We start from the raw sequence: 22,556 nt of genomic DNA, 5'->3' as shown, positions 1-22,556 counted from the left end.
TTGTGTACGTTTTCTGCTGCAGTCTGGTCATTTCACACCTTGATCAGAAAGTGCTGAAGCAGCCACCACCTTGCCAGTCTTGGCAATATGCTGTTTAGAACTAATAGGTTAGCCAACTTCGTAAATTAAATTTTCATGAACTTCCCGTTTGCATTGTTTGAACTAGAAAATTCAAAGGGAGGGTATGTTCAAGTTAGTACTTTGCATGATTGTGGAATCAAGTTAGCCTCAAAATTAAATGGGAAAAAAATTAAGATGTGGAAAAGATGCAGAATTTGGAAGTATCCCTATCATTCAAGACATGAATCTTTAGTGCTAAATTCCACATAACATTCATCTTAACATTTAAGAATAAAAGTATTTAAAGCTGTGGTATATACATACATACAATGGAATGTTATTTAGCCTTCAAGACAAATTCTGATACATACTACCCTGTGGATGAACTCTGAAAAGATTATGCTAAGTGAAACAAGACAGCCATGGGAGACTTTTTTTTTAAGACTATTTATTTAATAATGAGAGACACAGAAATTGAGAGGCAGACACATAGGCAGAGGGAGAATCGGGCTCCATGCAGGGAGCCCAGTGCGGGACTCGATTCTGGGACCCCAGGATCATGCCCTGGGCAGAAGGCAGATGCTCAACTGCTGAGCCACCCAGGCCTCCCTGGGAGACTAACCCTTTTTTACTCATCCTACCCATCCCTCTTTGCAACTAGACAGGGCCATGTGACTTTCTGGCCAATGGGTTGTGCGACATCCAAGATGAATTTAATTGCTGATGACTGTTTAATGCTCTTTTCCCCTGCTAGAGTAGGGAGACCTGGTGTTAAAATGATAGAAGCACAATATAAAACCCTGGATTACAAAATCATCAACTGGAAAACGGTTGTACAGACTGCAGATTCACAGGGGGTACTTTGGATGAGGAAGAAATAATGGGAAGTGTGGAGTTAACTTGTTACCATAGCAAAAACTAGGCTGTCTTAATATATATTGGAATGCAAACATTTTGGCTATTTCTGCTAGAGTGCAACTTTATAAATGTATGAAAATGGCTTTGGGGAGTAGGGTCCATGAAACCTCTGAAATTACATACAAAAATCTGGGTTATATGTTTTTCTGAGACTATATAACTGACAAAATGTCCCTACCCAACCTCTACATTGTCATGAACAAAAGTGAAGAGAGGGCCTCCAAATTAAAACCCTCCTCCTTTCCCCAACTCATAGCTTTGATAAATACTTATTAAATTATTGTGCAAATGAAAGATGGTCTATAACTTTAATTCTAATCTCAAAGAGCTTCATGACCCAAAGAGTTTAAATCCAAACAGGTAGATGAAACATTTTCTAATAAATTATCCTGTCTAAATAATCCAAACATTTTGAGAAACATCTGAAAGGATGAAGACTCAGCCATGGTAGATACTGAAATTTGAGTGAAAATGACTATAAGATATTTTGCTCTGAAATAGTTTCTAAAATGCAAAGGATATTTTGAATGTACAGCTAGATAAGGAAATAGTGTTGATAAATATCAATAATGTGAATTGCAAAAACTCCAGGACCAATTGTGAAATAATTTAATGTTTATTATCCATTTTTATACAGTAACATCAAAATAATGCTCAATAAGTTACATAGTGATTTTCTAAAAACACTGCAAAAAAGTAAAGATAAAATAGTAGGAATGCTATATAACCAGCATTACTCAAAATTTAAAATATAGTCATTTATCTTTTAAACATTTGAATTGATGACTTCTACATGAACCAAAACATTTTATATATCTAAAAATCATCTTTCTAAATGCATTATATAATTTTATTGCACATAACATATTTGGTTTAAGTTTATTTGATCAGGTAACATGCAGATTATGAATATGATTTTAGGAAAAGTAGAATGTTATTTTGTACTATAAAAATTGGATGAAAGTGATACATTTCACAGCTTAATCTTCAGGAAATTTTATTCAGCTATTGTGTAAAATCACTGACTAAACGCACTGTACATGCGAACTAGGAGCTATTATATATAGTAAAATAGCTGTTGGAGCATTTAAAATAAGAAAACAGGAATCAACTCATGGAACTGACACCAACTACCAGTCTCCTTGCCACCCAAAAAGGTGGTTTTCACATCTGTTTTAAGAACATTAAATAACAGAATCTTAAATACAGACATATTTGGCTATGCCAAAAAATATTCACATAATTGACACAATCAAAATTTCATCATCTTAAATAGGAAAAACTAGAGGAAACTGGGACTAGACATACCCTGTAAAATAGTTTCTATATACAGTTAGTGAAACTTCTGATTGGCCAAGCACTACTGTAGTTGTTTCAAGAACCTGTAAACATTTCTCACTTATTTGTATGGTTTCCTGAGGTTATCTAGAAACTATCATTATAGAAGCTCCACAATTTTATACCCCTGCATATGTACTTTCAAAATGTTCAGAATAAAAGCAAAAATTTAAATGTAGGCCCATGTGTCACTTGACATACCTTCCCTATTACAAATCTTTAGGAAATTCTTAGATATCAAAATCAAATTTATTCCATTACCAGCAGACCCTGAAAAATATTCATAAACTCTAGGCCATTAAAAAAAAATAGACTTCAGATTCTGCTTTTTTTTTTTTTTTTTTTTACCATGAAATGAAAATAAACTTTCTTCTTTGCATTTTACTTCTGGAATAATGTCTAAAACATATATAGGCCTCTCCATATTAAAACATGTTAAAATAGTGTCAGCACAGCCCCTGATCCATAGTAGGTATTCAAAAAATACATATTTCATGAATAAATGTGAGATTAAGCATAAAAACTATTGCATTACTTGAGTATGGAAGTAATGTTCTGAAGCTACAATGTATCACTCAATGAACAATCACTGTTAACTGGTACTCAGAATAAAGGTCAAAAGGTCTCCTCTTTGATAAATACAGTACTGGTCCATTTCCTGGCATCCTATTAATGAAAAGAGACTTGACCTGATTCCTGCCCTCGCCTATCTCACCATCTCTGACTTTAGCTGTGTAAGGAAGGATAAAGCCAAGAGGCAACAGAAAAGAATGTTCTTGTTTCTTTCCTATCCTGTTTTCTTCTTTTCCCTGTCTTTCCTTCTCTCCCCTCTCACTTTTTCTTTTGTCTATCCATCTATCAATGAAAACAGGTGACCACCCAATGAAAAATATATGCCTCAAAATGGTATCTTTTTTTAGGAGAAAAATGAGGTGACTTAATATTTACATTTGGGGGAAAGGATGGTAATTGCCATTACCAATATGCCTAACTTGAATACAGAGATTTAACTACTATTTTTCCAAAAAGTTGACTGCTCTGGTACTGAAAACTTCAATTTTAGTGGATTACAACTAAACATAAAACACTTATTTACCTCCCAAAAAAAAAAAAAAAAAAAAAAAAAAAACATAAAACACTTTAATTTAAACAGCTTAAGCTACTTTTTCCAGGACACAACCTGAGTTTGCAGATTTTAATTTATAAAGATATATCTCTCCATATTTCAAGTTAAAAATCAAGAAAACACTCTTATTGAAATTTCAATACCTTAAAAATAGAATTTGTGCACTGATATTTTTAAGCTCTGAGTTTTGTATATTATTGCCATCTTGAACACTAATCACACTAATCTTCAACACTCATTCACATATTAAAAGACAGCACTAGCAAACCTGACAATGTTATACAACCTTAAATGTTACGAAGGGTCAGAGATTTGGTTAAAATTTTCTACAGCCACTATTCTTATCCTTCCTTCCTAAGAGGAGAATGAACTGAAGCTAGGCACTTATCCAGTAAGTAGCTGCCTGTATATGATGTGTTGGCACTAATGATTAGGATGTTTGAACCATGCAGTTATGTGTTTTGATTCAGTAATGTCAGACCCAAGTAGCCATATGTTTTAAAAAATTTTAAGCCTAAGTAATAGTAATATTTTCATGTCAAGTTTTGACAGTTTAATAATTTGTATTTGGGGGGGTAAACTATCATATTTTTGCTATTATTTAATTACTTAAAATCTGAAATGCCAACTTTTACACCCCATTAAAATATAAGCTAGACCCACTTGAACTTATTGATGCTTGTAAATGACAAGGAAAAGTGATCTCAAACCTCAAAACCATGATTAATATTTACTGACCCTACAGAACTAGAAAATGCATATTTCCCTGTCAAGTATAATAAGAACATAATTCTCTGTCCTTTACAAATATAATTTGGTAATTTATATTTCAAAGGTATCCAATGGTCTATTTACCAATTCTGCATGTTACAATTATCAATAATTATATTATGACTTTGGCTAATTACATGCAAATTATCTTCAACTTCATCATGAATAGGCTGCAAACAATATGTTGATATGTTTCAATATTTTTTCTAGTTCTCAAAACCTGAAAGCAATAAGCTAATCAATAAATTACTTGTAGACCCCTATGATTGAAGCTACAGTGGTATCATTTTATATGGCTGAATCACACAAAATATGATGAGGTCACTGTGCCTACTGTATATGTTATACCAGTGTTTCCCACACAGTGGTATACATACACCACTGGACAGCCCTGAGATGATTTTAAGTGGAGTGGTACATGGGTGAACAATTTTTCTTCAATAGTTACATATTTATGTTAATGTTTATTAAAAATAATGTGACTAGCACATAAAATGTGGATACTCAAAACAAGGCTATGTTTAAAAATGTAAGGCTAAAAAAGAAGATTAAAAATAAGTAAACAATGGCATAGGAGATAATATACACACATATATAGGACATGAGAATGGTGGTATGTGACTCACATTTAGTAAACACTGTTTTAAAGAACAATTTGATTAGCCAGCATCATTTCTGGATGTTTGGAGTAATAAGCCACATTATAAGGAGGTTTCCTTTACTGCTCAAAATCTGGGCTGTTTGTCCAGGACAAATATTCCTTAAAAACATGTGTTCACATATATTTTAAGAATATACATTTGAAAGCATTGAGTAAATTTAATTTGCTTTAAAAAAACACCAAAATGGTAAAAATCTTCAGGAGCATCTACATGCTATTTCTACAGAAAAGACTACAAAGGCACATTATGCATTATGGTTATCATTGCAGCATTTAAACAAAAGTGACCTAAATAATCATTGCCACTAATTATTAACAGATAATTATAATATCCTTTCATAAAAAAGAAGGTATGCTTGTGCACTAAGTGCTCTTGATTCTGGAACCACCTGCACGTAAGTGTCACTAACATGGACCCACTGGTCTGCTGATTCACCATCAGGTTCTTTCAAACCTAACAAGGCAAAAAGAAGGATAATTTTACAATAAATATATTCTTTTTCCACATTATAAACAACAATATATTCATCACAAGCTATATTTATCTAATGCTAGATCTTATTGTGTGTATTTCTTCTTGTGTTAAAAATCTTCCAAAATCAACTAACTCTTTCTTTTTTTTTTTTTTTTTTTTATTGGTGTTCAATTTACTAACATACAGAATAACCCCCAGTGCCCGTCACCCATTCACTAACTCTTTCAAAGCATTAATATTAATATCATTTCATTTTTTAAAAGATTTTATTTATTCATGACACACACACAGGCAGAAACATAGGCAGAGGGAGAAGCAGTCTCCCCATAGGTAGCCTGATGTGGGACTCGATCCCCGGACCCCAGGAACACATCCTGAGCCGAAGGCAGATGCTCAACCACTAAGCCATCCAGGCATCCCAGTTATCATTTCACTCTAAAAACCTAGTGAAACATTAGATATACTTGTAAATACTTATTTGCTCAAGGAAAATAATCATTTTCACTGAACTAGAAAAAGGAAAACAAAGTCAGCTTGCTGATCCATAGGCAAAGATTGTAAATTTTTGACCCCAACTCTATTCTGAGGATCTGCTAGGTCTTCAAAATCTTTTGTTGTTAAATAAAATGCTACTACTCCACTGCAATACTCAATGACTTAACACCCTGAAAAACAGAGTGTCACTTCACATCATCTAGAAGGGTACAGTCTTATGATATTTAAGGTTCTCTACAATTATTTAAGTACTCCTAAAAGTGTTTTTCACTTAACTTTAACAAAGTGAATCCACTTGCAGTATCCATGAAACAGCTTACCTCTTCCAGAAAAGGAAGGATACATTCGTTTTTTTAAGAAGAACATAAACTTAGGATGCCATACCAGGTACATTTTTCTCGCCAGTGATATGTTCCAATAATTTCCTGGAGGGTGTTCTCACTTTCACATAAGCCGTGTAGTGACCTCCTCTCATTGAGCCACTATGTTCCACTACGCCGTAGAGACCATAGAGAACTTTATCTCCCACACTTACATTCTTTTAGACAAAGAAAAAAATGAAATTAGTAATATATAGTGAAATAAAAAGGAAAATTAAGTCAAATCTATGTCCTGCTTAAACTAAGAAAAACGCATTGTTAAAACTACCCTGAGATGTGTTTGCACATGTATTAGATGGGCAAAATGCAAAAGCCTGACAGCATTTTCTGTTGGCTGGGCTATAGGGAAAAAAGTACTCACACACATTGCATGTGGGAACGTACAGCCCCTATGCAGAGGTATTTCATGTTATCTAGCTAAATTACACAGGTATTACTCTTGGATTTATCAATCCTATTTGTAGGATCTATCTTACAGGCATATGAGCAAACTGTAAAAAGACATACTATTTATTATTTTGGCTACTAAATGCAGGAATATTTGTAATATTAAAAACTGGCAACATGGGAACGTAATGTATAGTACAGGGAATACATTTAATAATACTGTAACAACTTTGCATGGTGACAGATGGTAGCTAGCTTTATTGTGATCACTTTGTAAGGTATATAAATATTAGATCATATATTGTATATTGTATACCTGAGAAGAATATATTGTATGTCAACTACACTTTAATTAAAAATAAACTGGAATAAACCCAGATAAATTGGTCATTAAATTGGGGACTGGTTGAATAAATTATGATGCACTGAGTTATGTACTTGAAAAAGAGAGTGCCAGACTATCTCAAAATACTGTTATGAAATAATCTCCATGCTATAATGTTAAGAGTAAGGTAGAAAAAAAGATATATATTGTAAGCTGTGATTATTTAAGAGTGAAGATGCACATACACACACACACATATATATATATACACACACACACACAAATATATGTGCTTATATTTTTAAAAATTACAGAGGAATAAAACAATTTTTAGATAGTTATATATAAAGAGAAGGAAGAAACAGGTGGAATGGACATGGAGAAAAGCTATCCTTATTTAAATTTACCTTGTTTTATACATTTGATTTTGGAACTATGTAAATATTTTATGTATTTTGTAAAATTTGAAAAATTTAAGTTTAAATTTAAAAAGCAAACCCTAAAATGAAAATTTAAAAATTAAAACAGGTGACTAATATATTCTAGTTGGTAGCATAATTGTTCAGAGAGAAACCACTATGGTCACATCAAAAGAACCCAGAAGCCAGCTGGAAGTGGCTTTCAGTAGCCAAACATGGATCCACATTATACTAATATATTAGACCATAAATAAAAAGTACAGTAAGTTGAAACATATTTAATGTATTCCAATCCATGAATTAGTAATGCTAAATTAATTGATCATAGTTTAAGAATGCTAATGAATTAATTTATTATTCTGAAACTGGTTTAAAGGGGGGCAGGGAAAGAATCGAATATTTATCTTGCCTTTTCTATAAAAACTATAAGATAACTGAATAGATTAAAGGAATTTCTCTTTATAGAAATGCTCCAGCTAATAAATGAAGGAGTAACAATTAAAATATCACCATTCTATAATTCTTAATGAACTCATGGATCTAGCATTTGAACAGCACTGGTTGCTGGTATCATAGAAAGATAAGTGGCATAAGTACTACCTGATAAAAAAAAACAGAACATGCCCTATAAATAGCCTTAGCAAAAGGGAAAAAAGAGCATCAAACCTGAATCTGTTCAAGCGTCTTAAGAGCCAACTATCTAGTTGTAGGATAAAGAGGACAGGGGAGGAATAATCAAAATCTAAACCATGGAAACTACCAGAAAGAGGACTCCATTTCTTAAAAAAATAACTTGCAAGAGAGAGAAGGGGTGAGCGATGGGAGAGGGGAACTATACATTAAAAAAGACTAAAATACATTATCCAATCATGTGTAACCCTTGCTTGGATACTATTTTTAAAATTTCATAAGACAACTAGAAATATATACATCAGATGATATGAAGGAATTAGTGTTAACTTTTTTTTTTAGTGTGAAAGTGGTATTGTGGTTATGTTCTTACAAAGGAGGAGGGAGTGATTTTTATCTTTTATAGATACATAGTAAAATATTTATGAATGAAACAATGCCTGATATGGGAAAATAGTAAGGAAAATAATATGGGAAAGTAGTAGGTGTATGGATACAGTAGGACTGGCCATGTGTCTAAGGTTTTAGAGCTAGGTGATGGATGCTATATAGGTTCACTGCACTGTTCTGTCTACTTTTGTGTATGTTGGTAATTCTCCATAAATAGTACCTTTTAAAAATGTGTTTTTATAAATTTAAAAACTTGTTAAATTTCAATTTAATTTCAGCTTGTTAAATTTCATTTTGTTTACCACATTATCACGTTCTATGAATACTGAGTGTTAATTGATAGATGGTGCTGGTACTCTACAGCAGATAAATTGGATTCACCAAATAATTGCTTTTAAGATATGTCTGTTTTGATGAATCAATGTATTGAAAATATTAAGGTCAGTAAGCATTCCATTACATACCACAACCTAGACTGCTAACCAATAATCATGAACAGAACAATATGTGACCCCATTCATAACATTTGGTTCCCTCAAGGAAGGCAAAGTCATTGCTCTCACCTACACAGTTCTTCCATGTAAATACAGCAATTATAAACCAGCCTGCTTTCTATACCTAATTATCAAAGTATTATAAGTTTTATTTTTTTTAAAAGACTATTCATTCATGAGAGACACAGAGAGAGAGAGGCACAGAGGCAGAGGGAGAAGCAGGCTCCTTGCAGGGAGCCTGATGTGGGACTCGATCCCAGGTCTCCAGGATCACGCCCTGAGCGGAAGGCAACGTTCAACCACTGAGCCACCCAGGCATTCCATAAAGTATTACCAATTTTAAAGTATCATACTCAGAGCAGCCCGGATGGCTCAGCGGTTTAGCGCCACCTTCAGTCAAGGGCGTGATCCTGGAGACCCGGGATGGAGTCCAATGTTGGGCTCCCTGCAAGGAGCCTGCTTCTCCCTCTGCCTGTGTCTCTGCCTCTCTCTTTCTCTTTGTGTCTCTATGAATAAATAAATAAAATCTTTAAAAAAAAAAAAAAGTATCATACTCAGCTCACAAGTATGCTATTTTCAGCAGTATACATGAAATGTAATGAAAAACAATGCATGGGATCCCTAGGTGGTGCAGCGGTTTGGCGCCTGCCTTTGGCCCAGGGCGCGATCCTGGAGACCCGGGATCAAATCCCACATCGGGCTCCCGGTGCGTGGAGCCTCTTCTCCCTCTGCCTGTGTCTCTGCGCCTCTCTCTCTCTCTCTCTCTCTGTGGCTATCATAAATAAATAAAAATTAAAAAAAAAAAAGAAAAACAATGCATGAGTATATTGACTCACAAAAGAGAATGAACTCCACAAATGCTAAAACTGTTGTCCATTAAGCCACGTCATTCACAAGGAACAGAGAGGGCACAAAATCTGCTTACTTCCCTCAGCAACTCTCTGCTACCAGTAGCACTGACAAGCAGCATTATCTTCCTGACCACCGTGCCTCATGGTTTACACATCTGTTCAACTTTCCCTCATTCTGTCTCTCAAAGGACAAAAGTCATATTCACTGTGTTAAGTTCCATGTTACAGATTTAACTTCACTAACTATAAAATTCCCTTTCAGGGACACCTGGGTGGCTCAGCGGTTTAGAGCCTGCCTTCGGTTCAGGGCGTAATCCTGGGGTCCCAGGATTGAGTCCCACATTGGGCTCCTGCATGGAGCCTGCTTCTCCCTCTGCCTGTGTCTCTGCCTCTCTGTGTCTCTCATGAATAAATAAATTATTTAAAAAAAAATTCCCTTTCAGAGAAGCTTAATGGAAGGAAGGAAGGAAGGAAGGAAGGAAGGAAGGAAGGAAGGAAGGAAGGAAGGAAGGAAGGAAAGGAAGGAAGGGAGGAAGGAAGGAAAATAAAAGGAAAAAAAGGAAGGAAAGGCCTAATACTTTTTAAGCATATTATTTACAAGTCAATTAAACATCTTAATAACGTACTAACCTTACAAGTAGCAGAACAGAACGGTGCTAAATCAAGGATAAGTGGAAAATCTACATGTCTGTTTACTTTTCGAAGACTCAAGCCAGCCTTAAAAAGACCAAAAAACAATTTTTAATGCAACAAACTATTCATCTAAAGCATTGTGTTTGTTAATAAATCCAAAAGAGGAATCTCAGTGGTTTTTTAAATAGCTATAAAAAAATGACTAATGAATAATCCAAAACTGATATATAAGCTCGAGACTATTCATTAGTCTGTGAATGAATTCTTTCTGTAAGTTCCTAAATTGAGATGCAAGTGCCAAATATAAAATAACTGTGGCACATCACGAAATTAGCTTCTCAGATGTGACACAACCCTGTCTTGTTCACACAACATGTACACCCTTCACTAGGCATTCTTAGGTAATGAGACACGATATATCTGCTTCTGCCCTCCACGGCCATTTCACTTCCACTGAGTTTCCACATTCTTGGCTAGAGAAAAATCAAGAATTTAGTTTAATTTTTCTGTGGATATGGAAGGAGGTATGTAGAGAAAAATCTCTTCCCTCCTGTGGCCCACCTGAAATGTTGCAGATATATAATCAAAGCTCCTAATCTTTTCCCTTGAGAGTTCATGGGTTTTATATGTAGGCAACCTTCCTCCCAGAGGTCAGATTAATATTAATATTCATTTAAGTTTTCTTCTAGTCTTTTGATGATTTGTTTTATATGATTAAAATATTTATCTGGAAATACTATTGATACATGGTATAGAAAGAAGCTTTACATTTTTTATTTCAGTTCTTTTTCCTAAATTATTTAATGAATGATCTACCCCTTGGGGCACCTGGCTGGCTCAGTTAGAAGAGCAAGGGACTCTTGCTCTTGGGGTCAATCCTGGAATTGTGAGTTTGAGCCCCACATTGGGTGTGGAGATTACTTAAACTAAAAACCAATTAATCTACCCCTTCCCAACTGATTTGAGATTCTTCCTTTATCATAACAAAAGAGCTTTAAATAATACGCATGTTTTATTTATTGACAATCTTGACCATACTGTTTTAACTACTATGATTTTATTTTTAAACTGGTGTCAAAGAAAATCACCCATTCTAACTTTTCCAAAATGTTTTAGTATTTTACTTTATTCTTTCAGAGAAACTATAAAATCATTACATCAAATTTGAAAAAAAAAAAAAAAAGGCAAGGCATTGGATTAACACTAAAAATAGAGGGAAAACCTGACGCATGAAAAACATTTAGGTTCCCTTCTCACCATAGACCCTATATTTGCATTGTGCAGCCCTTTTTGTATTCGTCCAAGCCAGCCATGCCCAGCCCACTTAGCCCTACCCACTGGGATCATGAGAGCTCAGAAACCTATGTGCACTTTGCTATTTACCTGCTTCTAAGGATTCTTAATAAATTTTATTTTTCATTCTCCCATACACACACACACACACACACAAAACTTAGGTTCCTACCACCTAAATCATCAAATACAGTATTATGAATTAAGCGATATTAATTAGAAAAGTAAACTATTATGGCTGAAAAAGCAGTAAATCCCATATGACAATTTTTTACATTAAAAAAATTACTGTCAAAAAAAAATAAAAATAAAAAAAATAAAAAAATTACTGTCTAATCCTTGACGGCATTTTACAAGATGTAGGGCTCTGCAAAACATATGATTACATTACTATAGTGCTACTAAAGGGACTTTTTACCTGATGGAATCTTTTAAGATGGAGAATTAGGATAGCTGGAACAGCAGAAATGAGCAGTTGCTTCCTGGCATTAGTATAAATGGATTCAGCTTTCTTTTCTGAATAAAATATAATAATTTATTTTAAAATTTCATTTTATACATTATATACCACATAATATAGTTACCATTTATAAAGAACCATCATACCATAGTATTGAATAAATTTTAACATTGAAAATATTAAAAAAGAAATTAGACTCTGGTTACAGGGGTGCCTCTATACTCCATTCCAAAACTCCACTGAAATGGAATAGTTTTTTTTTTTTTTTTTTTTTTTTTTTTTTTTAAAGCACACACAAGGACAAAGAATAGGGGAGGTGACACTTGCAACAAAATTTTGGGAGCTGGGAAGCAGATGGACTATCGTGACTTATGTCAATGCCCTCTAGCTAGAGACCACCAAAAACACCGCTGGAGTTGAAAAAATTGGGTCATTACTCATCATAGTGAAAGGAGATCACGTATCATGCATGGGAACTGCAGGGCATTTCAGTAAGAGGCTGTTAGAAAGTACTTGGGATGGGATTTGAATATGGTCAACAGCGTATTTAATTTGGATCAGTGTAAGGTGGTATTTCTTCCTTCTCTCATCTAGATAGTTCTTTAACTACTAGTGTATTAAGCATAGTGTATTAAACACGTCTTTATTCTGATACTTTGACACCTGAGGCCTTGCTAATATTATAGGGAAGGCTTCTGGCAGAACTAGCAAACTCCTAGATATAATAAACGATATAAATGTACCTTTCATATGCAAACCAACCAATCCAAAGTCCATACTCAATGCCCTCCATTATTGGGTTCTGATACTCTAGACCACCATCCACCTGCCCAAATCCCAATAGGGCCTGGAACACACAACTGAGACCACCCACAATGCCCCAGAGCCTACTGAATTTATTCAACACCAGTCAATCAATCCTAAAACTTGTTGATTCCAATTCCTTCCCCTGAAACCACAACAAAGGCTCTTGTCCATGTCTCCTCACTCTTTTGCCTCCTGACCAACCCTGGTGCTTCCCCATGTGGCCCTGCATGGCATGGCTTGGGGTGCTCCCTCTTCTTCTGAGCTGTACGTAACAAACTATCTTATCGGGAGCAACTGTCTCCTGGTCTGTTGGCCTCACCATAACTGAATAATCATAAAGCCCGCCTTTTGAAACAGCCAGTCACTAAGAATCGGAGCATTCTCTCCATATCAAGGCTAGAGATGCAGTAGGGAAATTTCTTCTGGAAAAAAGATTTCAGATAGCTAGTCCCCCTGAAATACGATTCTGTGGATTTGCAGTTTTCAAGGCCGAGGTGGGGACTTCCTGTTCAATTTACTTCACCAAACATCTATTTAAGAAGTCCAGGTACTGTCTTCAGGGCTGAGGTGCAACTATGAAAAAGATAATCCCTGCCTCCCAACAGCTAAAGGGTGGAGACAAGGTTCTTGGGTTCCCCTCTTTGGGATCTACAACCCACTGGTCACTGACTATCGGACACCCCACAAATACTAAAAACCTAAATACTGAGCAGCCTGGGTGGCTCAGCGGTTTAGCGCCACCTTTGGCCCAGGGCGCGATCCTGGAGTCCCAGGATGGAGTCCCGTGTCAAGCTCCCTGCGTGGGGCCTGCTTCTCCTTCTGCCTCTCTCTCTCTCTGTGTCTCTCATGGATAAATAAATAAAAATCTTAAAAAAAAAAAAAAAAAAAACCCTAAACATTCTCACCTGCACAACTGGTTGCCTTGCGGTGCCTCTGTTTCTTTGCAGTGCAATTCTCACACAGAAGCTTGTTATTCCCCATCAGCAGTTCCATAGAGGTAAACTGGTAGAGGCAGGACTGCACGGAGCATTCTCTGGAGGCGGTCACGTAGCTGTGAGAAAGGGTCTGGAAAGCATCCTGGGGGCCGGGAGCCAACAGGTGCGTCTCCTCCGAACACGAAAGGTCTGGAGCATCCGGGGGCTGGTCGTCCCTCTGGGCCGCTCTAGGTCCGGTGACGGTGCCGCTCAAGTGAAGCTCGGAGAGGGCCTCGGCCGCGCGCGCAGCCTGGCTGGTCCGGGGCGCGGCGGGGCGCCCTCCCGCGCTGGTGCTCCCGCGGGGTCCGCGGCCCGGCAGCAGCCCGGCGCGCTCGGGGCCCGAGCTCGGCTCCGAGGCCTCGCTGTCCGCGTCCGCGCTGCCCTCCGAGGCGCCGGCCTCTCCGCCGGCCTCTCCGCCGCTGGCCTCGGGGCTCTCGGCGCCCTCGGGCTTCCCGCCCGTGACAGCGGCTCCGGGCCTGCCCCGGGCGAGTTGACCCTGCAAGTGACAGTGTTTTCAGAGAAGAGGATCTCGTGGCCTTACTGGAAATGAATGCCAGGAAGGCTCATTTACACGTCCCACAACTGTTTTCTCCAGTGCCTCTGAAATCCTAAACTACGATCATTAAGACATAGAGTAACAAATAGTTCTAATTTAAAAATTAATCTTTAGGGACGCTTGGGTGGCTCAGAGGTTGAGCATCTATCTGCCTTTGGCCCCGGGCGTGATCCTGGAGACCCGGGATCGAGTCCCACCTTGGGCTCCCTGCATGGGGCCTGCTTCTCCCTCTGCCTGTGTCTCTGCCTCTGTCTCTCTCTCTCTCATGAATAAATAAAAAAGGAAAGAAAGAAAGAAAGAAAGAAAGAAAGAAAGAAAGAAAGAAAGAAAGAAAGAAAGAAAGAAAGAAAGGAAGGAAGGAAGGAAGGAAGGAAGGAAGGAAGGAAGGAAGGAAGGAAGGAAGGAAGGAAGGAAGGAAAAGAAAGAAAGAAAGAAGAAAGAAAGAAAGAAAGAAAGAAAGAAAGAAAGAAAGAAAGAAAGAAAGAAAGAAAGAAAGAAAACTGAGCATGCTAACAGAAAAAGCTAAAAAGAAAAAGCTAAATCTGGGATCCCTGGGTGGAGCAGCGGTTTAGCGCCTGCCTTTGGCCCAGGGCGCGATCCTGGAGACCCGGGATCGAGTCCCACGTCAGGCTCCCGGTGCATGGAGCCTGCTTCTCCCTCTGCCTGTGTCTCTGCCTCTCTCTCTCTCTCTGTGTGACTATCATAAATAAATAAAAACTAAAAAAAAAAAGCTAATTCTGATTATGTATCAAGTTGCCTACAAATCACATAAAAAAAAGTTTTTAAAAAGCAAAGCGCAAATTTAGATTGGTTTCTTTAAGTTTTTATGAGATAATTCAACAACCAGTTGTGTCCTTAGTGAATCAATGGGTCTAGACAATGGTCATCAGTGACTGGTGACATCAAAGATTAGACATCAAACTTATATGCATCTCCTTGATGGCAGTATACACAGCCAGTTAAAAGTTTTCTTGCCATAAAAAAAAAAAAAAAAGTTTTCTTGCCATAAGGCGCTGATTCTTTCTTAAGAATTGTTTTTAAAGGTTTTATTTATTTATTCATGAGAGACACGGAGAGAGAGGCAGAGACACAGGCAGAGGGAGAAGCAGGCTCCATGCAGGGAGCCGGATGTGGGACTTGATCCCAGGATCCTGGGATCAGGCCCTGAGCCAAAGGCAGATGCTCAACCACTGAGCCACTCAGGCATCCCTAAGAATTTTTTTTTTTAAGATTTTATTTATTTATTCATGAGAGACACACACAGAGAGAGAGGCAGAGACACAGGTAGAGAGAGAAGCAGGCTCCATGCAGGGAGCCCCATGTGGGACTCATCCCGGGTCTCCAGGACCACACCCTCAGCTGAAGGCAGGCACTAAACCCCTGAGCCATTCAGGGATCCCCAGGGTGCTGATTCTTGATTGTAGCTCAGGTCATGATCTCAGGGTTAGAGATGGAGCCCTATTGTCAGGCTTCACACTGGGCATCCAGCCTGCTTAAGATTCTCTTCTTTTCCCTCTGTCCCACCCCCACCCTAAAAAATATATAAATAAAGTTTTAAATAAATGTTTTCTTTCCAAAAGTCAAATAAATAATAGAACTTGAACCTAATTAAAATTGCTTTTAGACAGAACTGCCTTAGAGAGGAAATAAAGGAAACAAAGAAACCTGTAAATACCATGGAAATGCAATAGCAAAATAAACTACTGTTGAATGTGGGAAAGTGAAAAATTACTGAAAAAAAAAAATGACCTGATTTCTTCAACAAATACATTACAAGGAAGAAAGGGAAGGGGAAATCTGTAGATTGAAAGAGATCTAAGAAACATGCTATTAAGAGATGGCAATCAACTGCCATCTATGGATCTTTTTTAGATCCTAAATTCAAGTACACCTTAAAAAGCAAAAACAAAAAAGGTGTTTATGAGACAACTATAGAAATTTAATTACTGGATGTTGGCACTATTAAAAAGTCATTAATATTTTTAGGTATGATAATGTTCTATGGTTATATCTTTAAAAATACTATTTATCTTTTATATTAGAATCATTTCAAAATAATCTGAGATGGAGAGAAGGAGAATGTGGGATAGATATAGACAAAATATGATTAGTCATGATCTGATAACTGTGAATCTGAGAAAAAGGTACATGAGAGGTTATTATATACTGTCTTCTCTATTTTTGTATATTTTTGAAACTTTTATTAAAAAGTTTAAGAAAACAGATGTCTCACAAATGCATATAAATCTTACCTTATCTTTAGATGAAGACTGGGTGGCTCTGGGTTGATGAGTAGTTTCTATGGTAACAGTGTCACCGTACTGACCATCATCTGTCACTTGCAAACTTCTACATTTACTCATTCTTCCCAAAAGTACAGGTTTTGAAACCTATGTAGATGCCATGCATATAACACAAAACTTCTTTAGGAAATAAATTCTGGATATCATCTACTTTTTAAAATTTCTAACTCATTTTCCTTAACATTAATTCTCAAGCTATAAAACATAATGGTTTGAAATCCCTGAGAGTAAGAACCATATCATAACTCATGCACATATACACAAACCCCAGTATCAAATATACTATATGGGGATCCCTGGGTGGCGCAGCGGTTTGGCGCCTGCCTTTGGCCCAGGGCGCGATCCTGGAGACCCGGGATCGAATCCCACATCGGGCCCCCTGTGCATGGAGCCTGCTTCTCCCTCTGCCTATGTCTCTGCCTCTCTCTATTTCTCTCTCTGTGACTATCATAAATAAATAAAAATTAAAAAAAATACTATATGAACGCCAGTATTATATATAAAAATGACTCTCAGATAATGCGGTAATATGCTCAACAAATGTCTAAATATATGAATGAATAAATGCTCTTCACAAAAGACTCATTATTAAGCTTTTTTTCTCCTTACCCTTTCTTCTATTATAGGAAGTGAAATATCAATAAAAGGATCATTCACTGAAGAGATCTTAAAAAGAAAACATATTGAGAAAATCAGTTAGAATTCTAATATATACAAAGTAGTCCTGTAAAATCTTAAAGAAATCAAACTTCCCAGGCAACTTAGAATTTCAAGTTAAAAAACATCCCTGGAACAAACAGTGATTTTAACTTGGTACAGCAGCACATATTGTTAATCAAAACAAGATATCTCAAAACCTCAACATATGCAACCCAGTTGAATTTCATAATATTGCCAATATGACTAACTTATAATATTTAAAGTAACTTAAAAATAAACTATGTTTAATAAAAATGATTAACTAAAAATATAAACCTATTTTTGGTGAAATTGTGTCAGAACATAAATCAAATAGAAACATTAAAAACAATTTTTTTAAAAAGCCGTGAAGAAAAAAGCCAGAGAGCTTGACTGTGTTTTGTAGATTCTTTCAGGTTAATTCTGTTTAAAAAGATTCTCTCTAGCTTGTGAGAGAGAAATCAACTTCTATGTTGAATATACTAGAAACTTAAGTAATATCATGTTGACAAGTGCTGTGCTTTAACATGACAAGCTAGAAGAAAATGTAACATATGATCCTCATTTTATAAGACTAGAGAGAAAAGAAAGGTACTCTATAATCTGGGACAGGAAAATGCACATAAAGACTATTCATTTTATGATCAAAATCTAACAAAAGTTGACGCCTATCATACTCTAAGCCATATAATTTCAGAAATATTCTTTGCCAAGTAATTGAAAACCTATAAAAATGTTTATATATTTTAAGTTGTTAAAGTACGGATGTCATTCAAAATAAAAATGATCATTTAATTCAAAGGTGTGTGTACTTTCAAAAAACTTCTAGTTTTACAGAACCTACATCAAGTTATATAAGTGTAAACTTTAAATAAAATGTGGTAGATCACCCTAAGTTATGTTACCACATTAAGTTATTTCTATCAGAATCACATTTTAGGGCAATGCATAATTATATAACATAGTTACTCCCTTCCCAGAAGTTTCTCTTGCATTTCAATCCAAACAAGTAGCTAACACATTCCTCCAGCAGAACTTCACAGGTTTGTTAAGAGGAAAAATAACATTTAAAAAAGTTATAAATTATGTTTCTTCTCTGAGAGTAAAGATATACTCTAACGACTTTCAAAAACTATTATGTAGTTATCTGTCACAAATAAAAACAAATGCTGATGATTATATGTGAAAGAAAACAATAAAAATGATATGACTGTAATCTATTCCGTGTTGAAGTGAATTCCAAAGCACCTACATTTGCACATTCTTCACACATGACTGTGCTAGTTAATTCACCAATAAAGATCCGATCTATGAAGTTCATTTTCACACCTTCTCTTCCATACGCTGTAAAAATAATACTTTTTAATGCAAAAAATACGTCAGCCATCAGCCTAACAATGTAACATGCTTTTTCTCTGTTGACTCAAAAGAAATCTGAGACAGATGTCCAGTACCACATTAATATATTTTATTATATGATGTTATAATGTCTTTCTCCTTAAAAATTCTGTAGGCAAAATTTGATTATCAACTATAGTAGTCTTCAAGAAATAATGAACTGTTCTTAAACTTGAGGCAAAATAAGTAGACCAATTACCACTGTTCATACCGTACCTCAACTGTTCCCATTAAACGCTTTAAGGTCTCTGTGCCTAATGTGGAGGTAGGCAGAGGAATGAGAAAGAAGATAATACTTTTAGGGCTACAGATGCCTGAACCATAACTATGGAAACAGCAGAGTAGAAGACAAGTAAACACAGCATAGTGTAAAGAATTAATTTGGGCAATTAAGAACTCATTTATTTGTGTGTAAGTTTGATATAAAAATGGTAAAATTATTGTTTGGGAAATATTTATAAATCAAAGAAAATTATGCCCAAATAGGACATTAATACACCATGAATTCAATATAGTTTGAAATGGCTGATGAGTACACGAGGCTTCATCATACTATTCTATTTTAATAGACATTTAAAACTTTTTTTTCTGCAGCAAATCATGAGAAGAAAATATATTAACAAACATCACTCCTCTTTCAAGCTTCTATCTTTTTTGGATCTCTAACTTCAAATTTCATACAAACAACATTTAAAATCAGCTTAAAACATTATTTGAAGCACTTAATGACACAGTCGGCTTATAGCTAGATATATCAATAAACATTTTTAATATAACAGTAACTATTTAGAAGTTAAGGTGACTAATATGTTTCATTAAGAAAACTGTACAAGGATTGAAAATAGAAAAGATTATACAAAAGTGGAAACCAGAAAGAAAAACTGGGCAGTTATTCTAAACATGCACTAGATGGCACTATCTCAAAACAAACAGGCAAAAAAAAAACCCCAAAGCATACTTGAGAATCCACATTTTAAAAAATCTTGAACCCTTCACATGAAACTAATATAGCATTGTGTGTCAACTATACTTTAATTAAAAAAAAAGCCTTGAACCCTTAACTGCATACTGTTTGGGCATGTACAATCAAAACGTGTATATTTGTTTATGAATTATAGACATGTACTATGTATATATAATACTACAAAAAACAAGTTAGAAAAGAAAATAAATAAAATGCAAATAATATTTCTAAAAATCATCTTCTAAAAATGATGCCTTTGTACTACCGTTAATATCTGAAGACAGAATATACAGTTAGGACACGGTAAAGCACTCATACTATGACATAGAAGCCCACACTTAAATATTGATCGTTATAAATGATCAGCTTTGATTAGATAATCACTGGCTTTGCCTCATACTTTGGCTGATGAAGAGCTGACACTAGGAGTAAAGTAGATATGTATGCTTGATTTAGTACTTTCTCCAATAAATGGTTGCCTTGTAGGAATCTTTGGACTTAAGCATTTTGACTAGTCAAAACTATATAATATCCATAAATCCACTTATCCAAGCACATACCAACTGCAAAATGATACAATATGATGAAACTGAACTTCCAAGTGAGGGTACTACTTTCAACCCCACATTAGTGTATCAGTGTCAATCCGTATATCTGATACTTGTTTCGGTTTTTAAAGTTCACATGGACCCATTCTCACATTTTCTCTGACTCACTAGACTATCTTATAGCCCCTGGAGTATGTACATTCCCCATTTAAGGCCACTATTTTACAGAATTGGTTCACATAATGCTCAGTTCTTTTCCCCTTGGGAGAACAGTTTTAACAGTGAAAGAAGCGACATACCTTTGACTTTTTTTCTAGTGTCCTCATCAGCAGTTTTAGTAGTTGGGTTGTTAAATGCTTTTAGAATGCTAGCTTGTATTCTCTATAAAACAAATAAGAATTTACTAAGAATCTATGGTTGAATGTATTCTTACAGGTTTAGAGTAAGTTCTCCCTCTTTTCCCTCCCCTCCCTCACTCCGCCACTGTCCCTAAAATGATGTATCATTTTAATCAGGACAAAAAGTAACAAAGACACCATGTGGAATTTCTTATCTATTGAAGAAAATCTTAACATATAAAAAGCTATTAAACTGGTCACTATGACCTTCGTATAGATTATTTTATTTATACACATACATCAGTAAAGTCCAGAACATCAAATAATTTCCACAGCAAGAAGAATACCCCAAATCTTGATTAGTTATCATTTATTTGAATTCAGTTGTCAATAATAATTATTAATGTCTTTAGCAGCTCTTAGGAAATGACAAGATTTATGTTTCCATAGCTCTTGTGTATGTTTCAGGAAAGATCTAATATCCCAGAAAACTTTCAGAATGAAATAAAATCATATTCCAAGAATAAAGACATTTGAGCTAATAAATTATCACCTTTTATACTAATAATGTCCCTACTTAGTGGATTAATTTAATCCTAATTCACATTTTGGCAGTGCAGTGACAAGAATGCTTGTGAATTATCCTCCAAAAGTTTTTAAGTAAAGTCTTAATCACAGATTTTCGTATGTGAGACCGCTGTTTGACCTGGAGTCTCTGGTGTGAAAATGATACCTAATTCTGTTATTAAAGAAAAAAATCATATCAAAGAGATAGGAAACTCAAACTGCAGACTTACCAGAGAATAATAAAGATTCTACATATCAGAATCCAGATACTTTCCACTGTTCAGAAGAAAATTCACAGCCTTAAATATTTAAATCAATTAAAAAGCATGAAAACAAATGAGTTAAGTAGCCAAGTCATAAATTTAGAAAAAGGAGATCAAAGTTGAATGAAAGTAAATAACAAAATTCAACAAAAGAGTTAATGAAGATAAAAGCATACAAATTGAAGAGATTAATCAATGAATCAAAAGCTGATTCTTTGGGTGGGGGACAGATAAACCTACTAGCCAATCTTAATCAAAGTAAGGATGAAAAGCATTAACATTGTACCTCAGAAGAAGGAAACCACTAACAAAGTCAAAGACATTTTAAGTAATCATGAAAGAGACTACTTTGCTCCACTTTCATGTAATTACATTTGAAAAATTCAGAAAAAATTAGATAATTTTCCAGGAAATGAGGCCCAGAAGAGATAGAGTATCTTCCAGCTTTCATGGGATCAGGGAATGGGCAGAGAGAGAAGAATGGTGTTACACAGTACTCCTTACAAAAAGCTCCAAGCCCTAACAATTTCACAGAAAAATGCCACTAAACATATGTTCCAGAACATAAAAAGGGGAAACTTTCAAATTATGTTCATGAAGCATAATATCGGTACCAAAGCTGACAGAGAATATATACAACACACACCATATCACGTATGAAAAAAATTCAAAATACAGAAGCACGTTAAAAGAACAGTATTTATAGTATGATGAAGACTTTTGTTCTAAAAAATCAATCTGAGAAAGACAATTTTCATATGATCTCACTCTTATGTGAAATTTAAGAAACAAAACAGAGGATCATAGGGAAAGAGAGGAAAAAATAAAACAAGATGAAATCAGAGAAGGAAAAAACCCATAAGAGACTCTTAATCACAGGAAACAAACTGAGGGGCCCTGGAGGGGAGGGAGTGGTGAGGATGGGGTAACTGGGTGTTGGACATTAAGGAGGGTATATGATATAATGAGCACTGGGTATTATATAAGACTGATGAATCACTGACCTCTGCCTCTGAAACCAATAATATATTATATGTTAATTAACTGAATTTAA

At 35.6% G+C, this 22,556-nt stretch overlaps 1 protein-coding gene across 4 annotated transcripts in view; it reads right to left on the bottom strand.

Moving 5' to 3' along the window:
- Positions 1-2,589: 2,589 nt before the first annotated feature.
- The window catches only part of USP45 (ubiquitin specific peptidase 45), a 73,094-nt gene continuing 53,127 nt past the window's right edge, over positions 2,590-22,556 (bottom strand). For 3 of the 4 annotated variants that reach the window (XM_077902986.1, XM_077902987.1, XM_077902988.1), the window contains 9 exons: positions 20,634-20,715; positions 18,677-18,768; positions 17,356-17,412; positions 16,696-16,833; positions 13,819-14,383; positions 12,065-12,162; positions 10,351-10,437; positions 6,229-6,382; positions 2,590-5,328 (listed from right to left, as the gene is read on the bottom strand). In XM_077902986.1, the coding sequence (XP_077759112.1) occupies positions 5,198-5,328; positions 6,229-6,382; positions 10,351-10,437; positions 12,065-12,162; positions 13,819-14,383; positions 16,696-16,833; positions 17,356-17,412; positions 18,677-18,768; positions 20,634-20,715 (1,404 nt within the window). In that variant the 3' untranslated portion in view covers positions 2,590-5,197. Of the gene's footprint in view, positions 5,329-6,164; positions 6,383-10,350; positions 10,438-12,064; positions 12,163-13,818; positions 14,384-16,695; positions 16,834-17,355; positions 17,413-18,676; positions 18,769-20,633; positions 20,716-22,556 lie in introns of all 4 variants that reach the window. The other variant, XR_013382964.1, reaches the window with a different exon arrangement.

The sequence above is a fragment of the Canis aureus genome, chromosome 7 (assembly GCF_053574225.1).
Source record: "Canis aureus isolate CA01 chromosome 7, VMU_Caureus_v.1.0, whole genome shotgun sequence".
NCBI lineage: Eukaryota > Metazoa > Chordata > Mammalia > Carnivora > Canidae > Canis > Canis aureus.
Note: the sequence above shows the minus strand (reverse complement) of the source record. Positions and strands in the feature narration are given on the sequence as shown.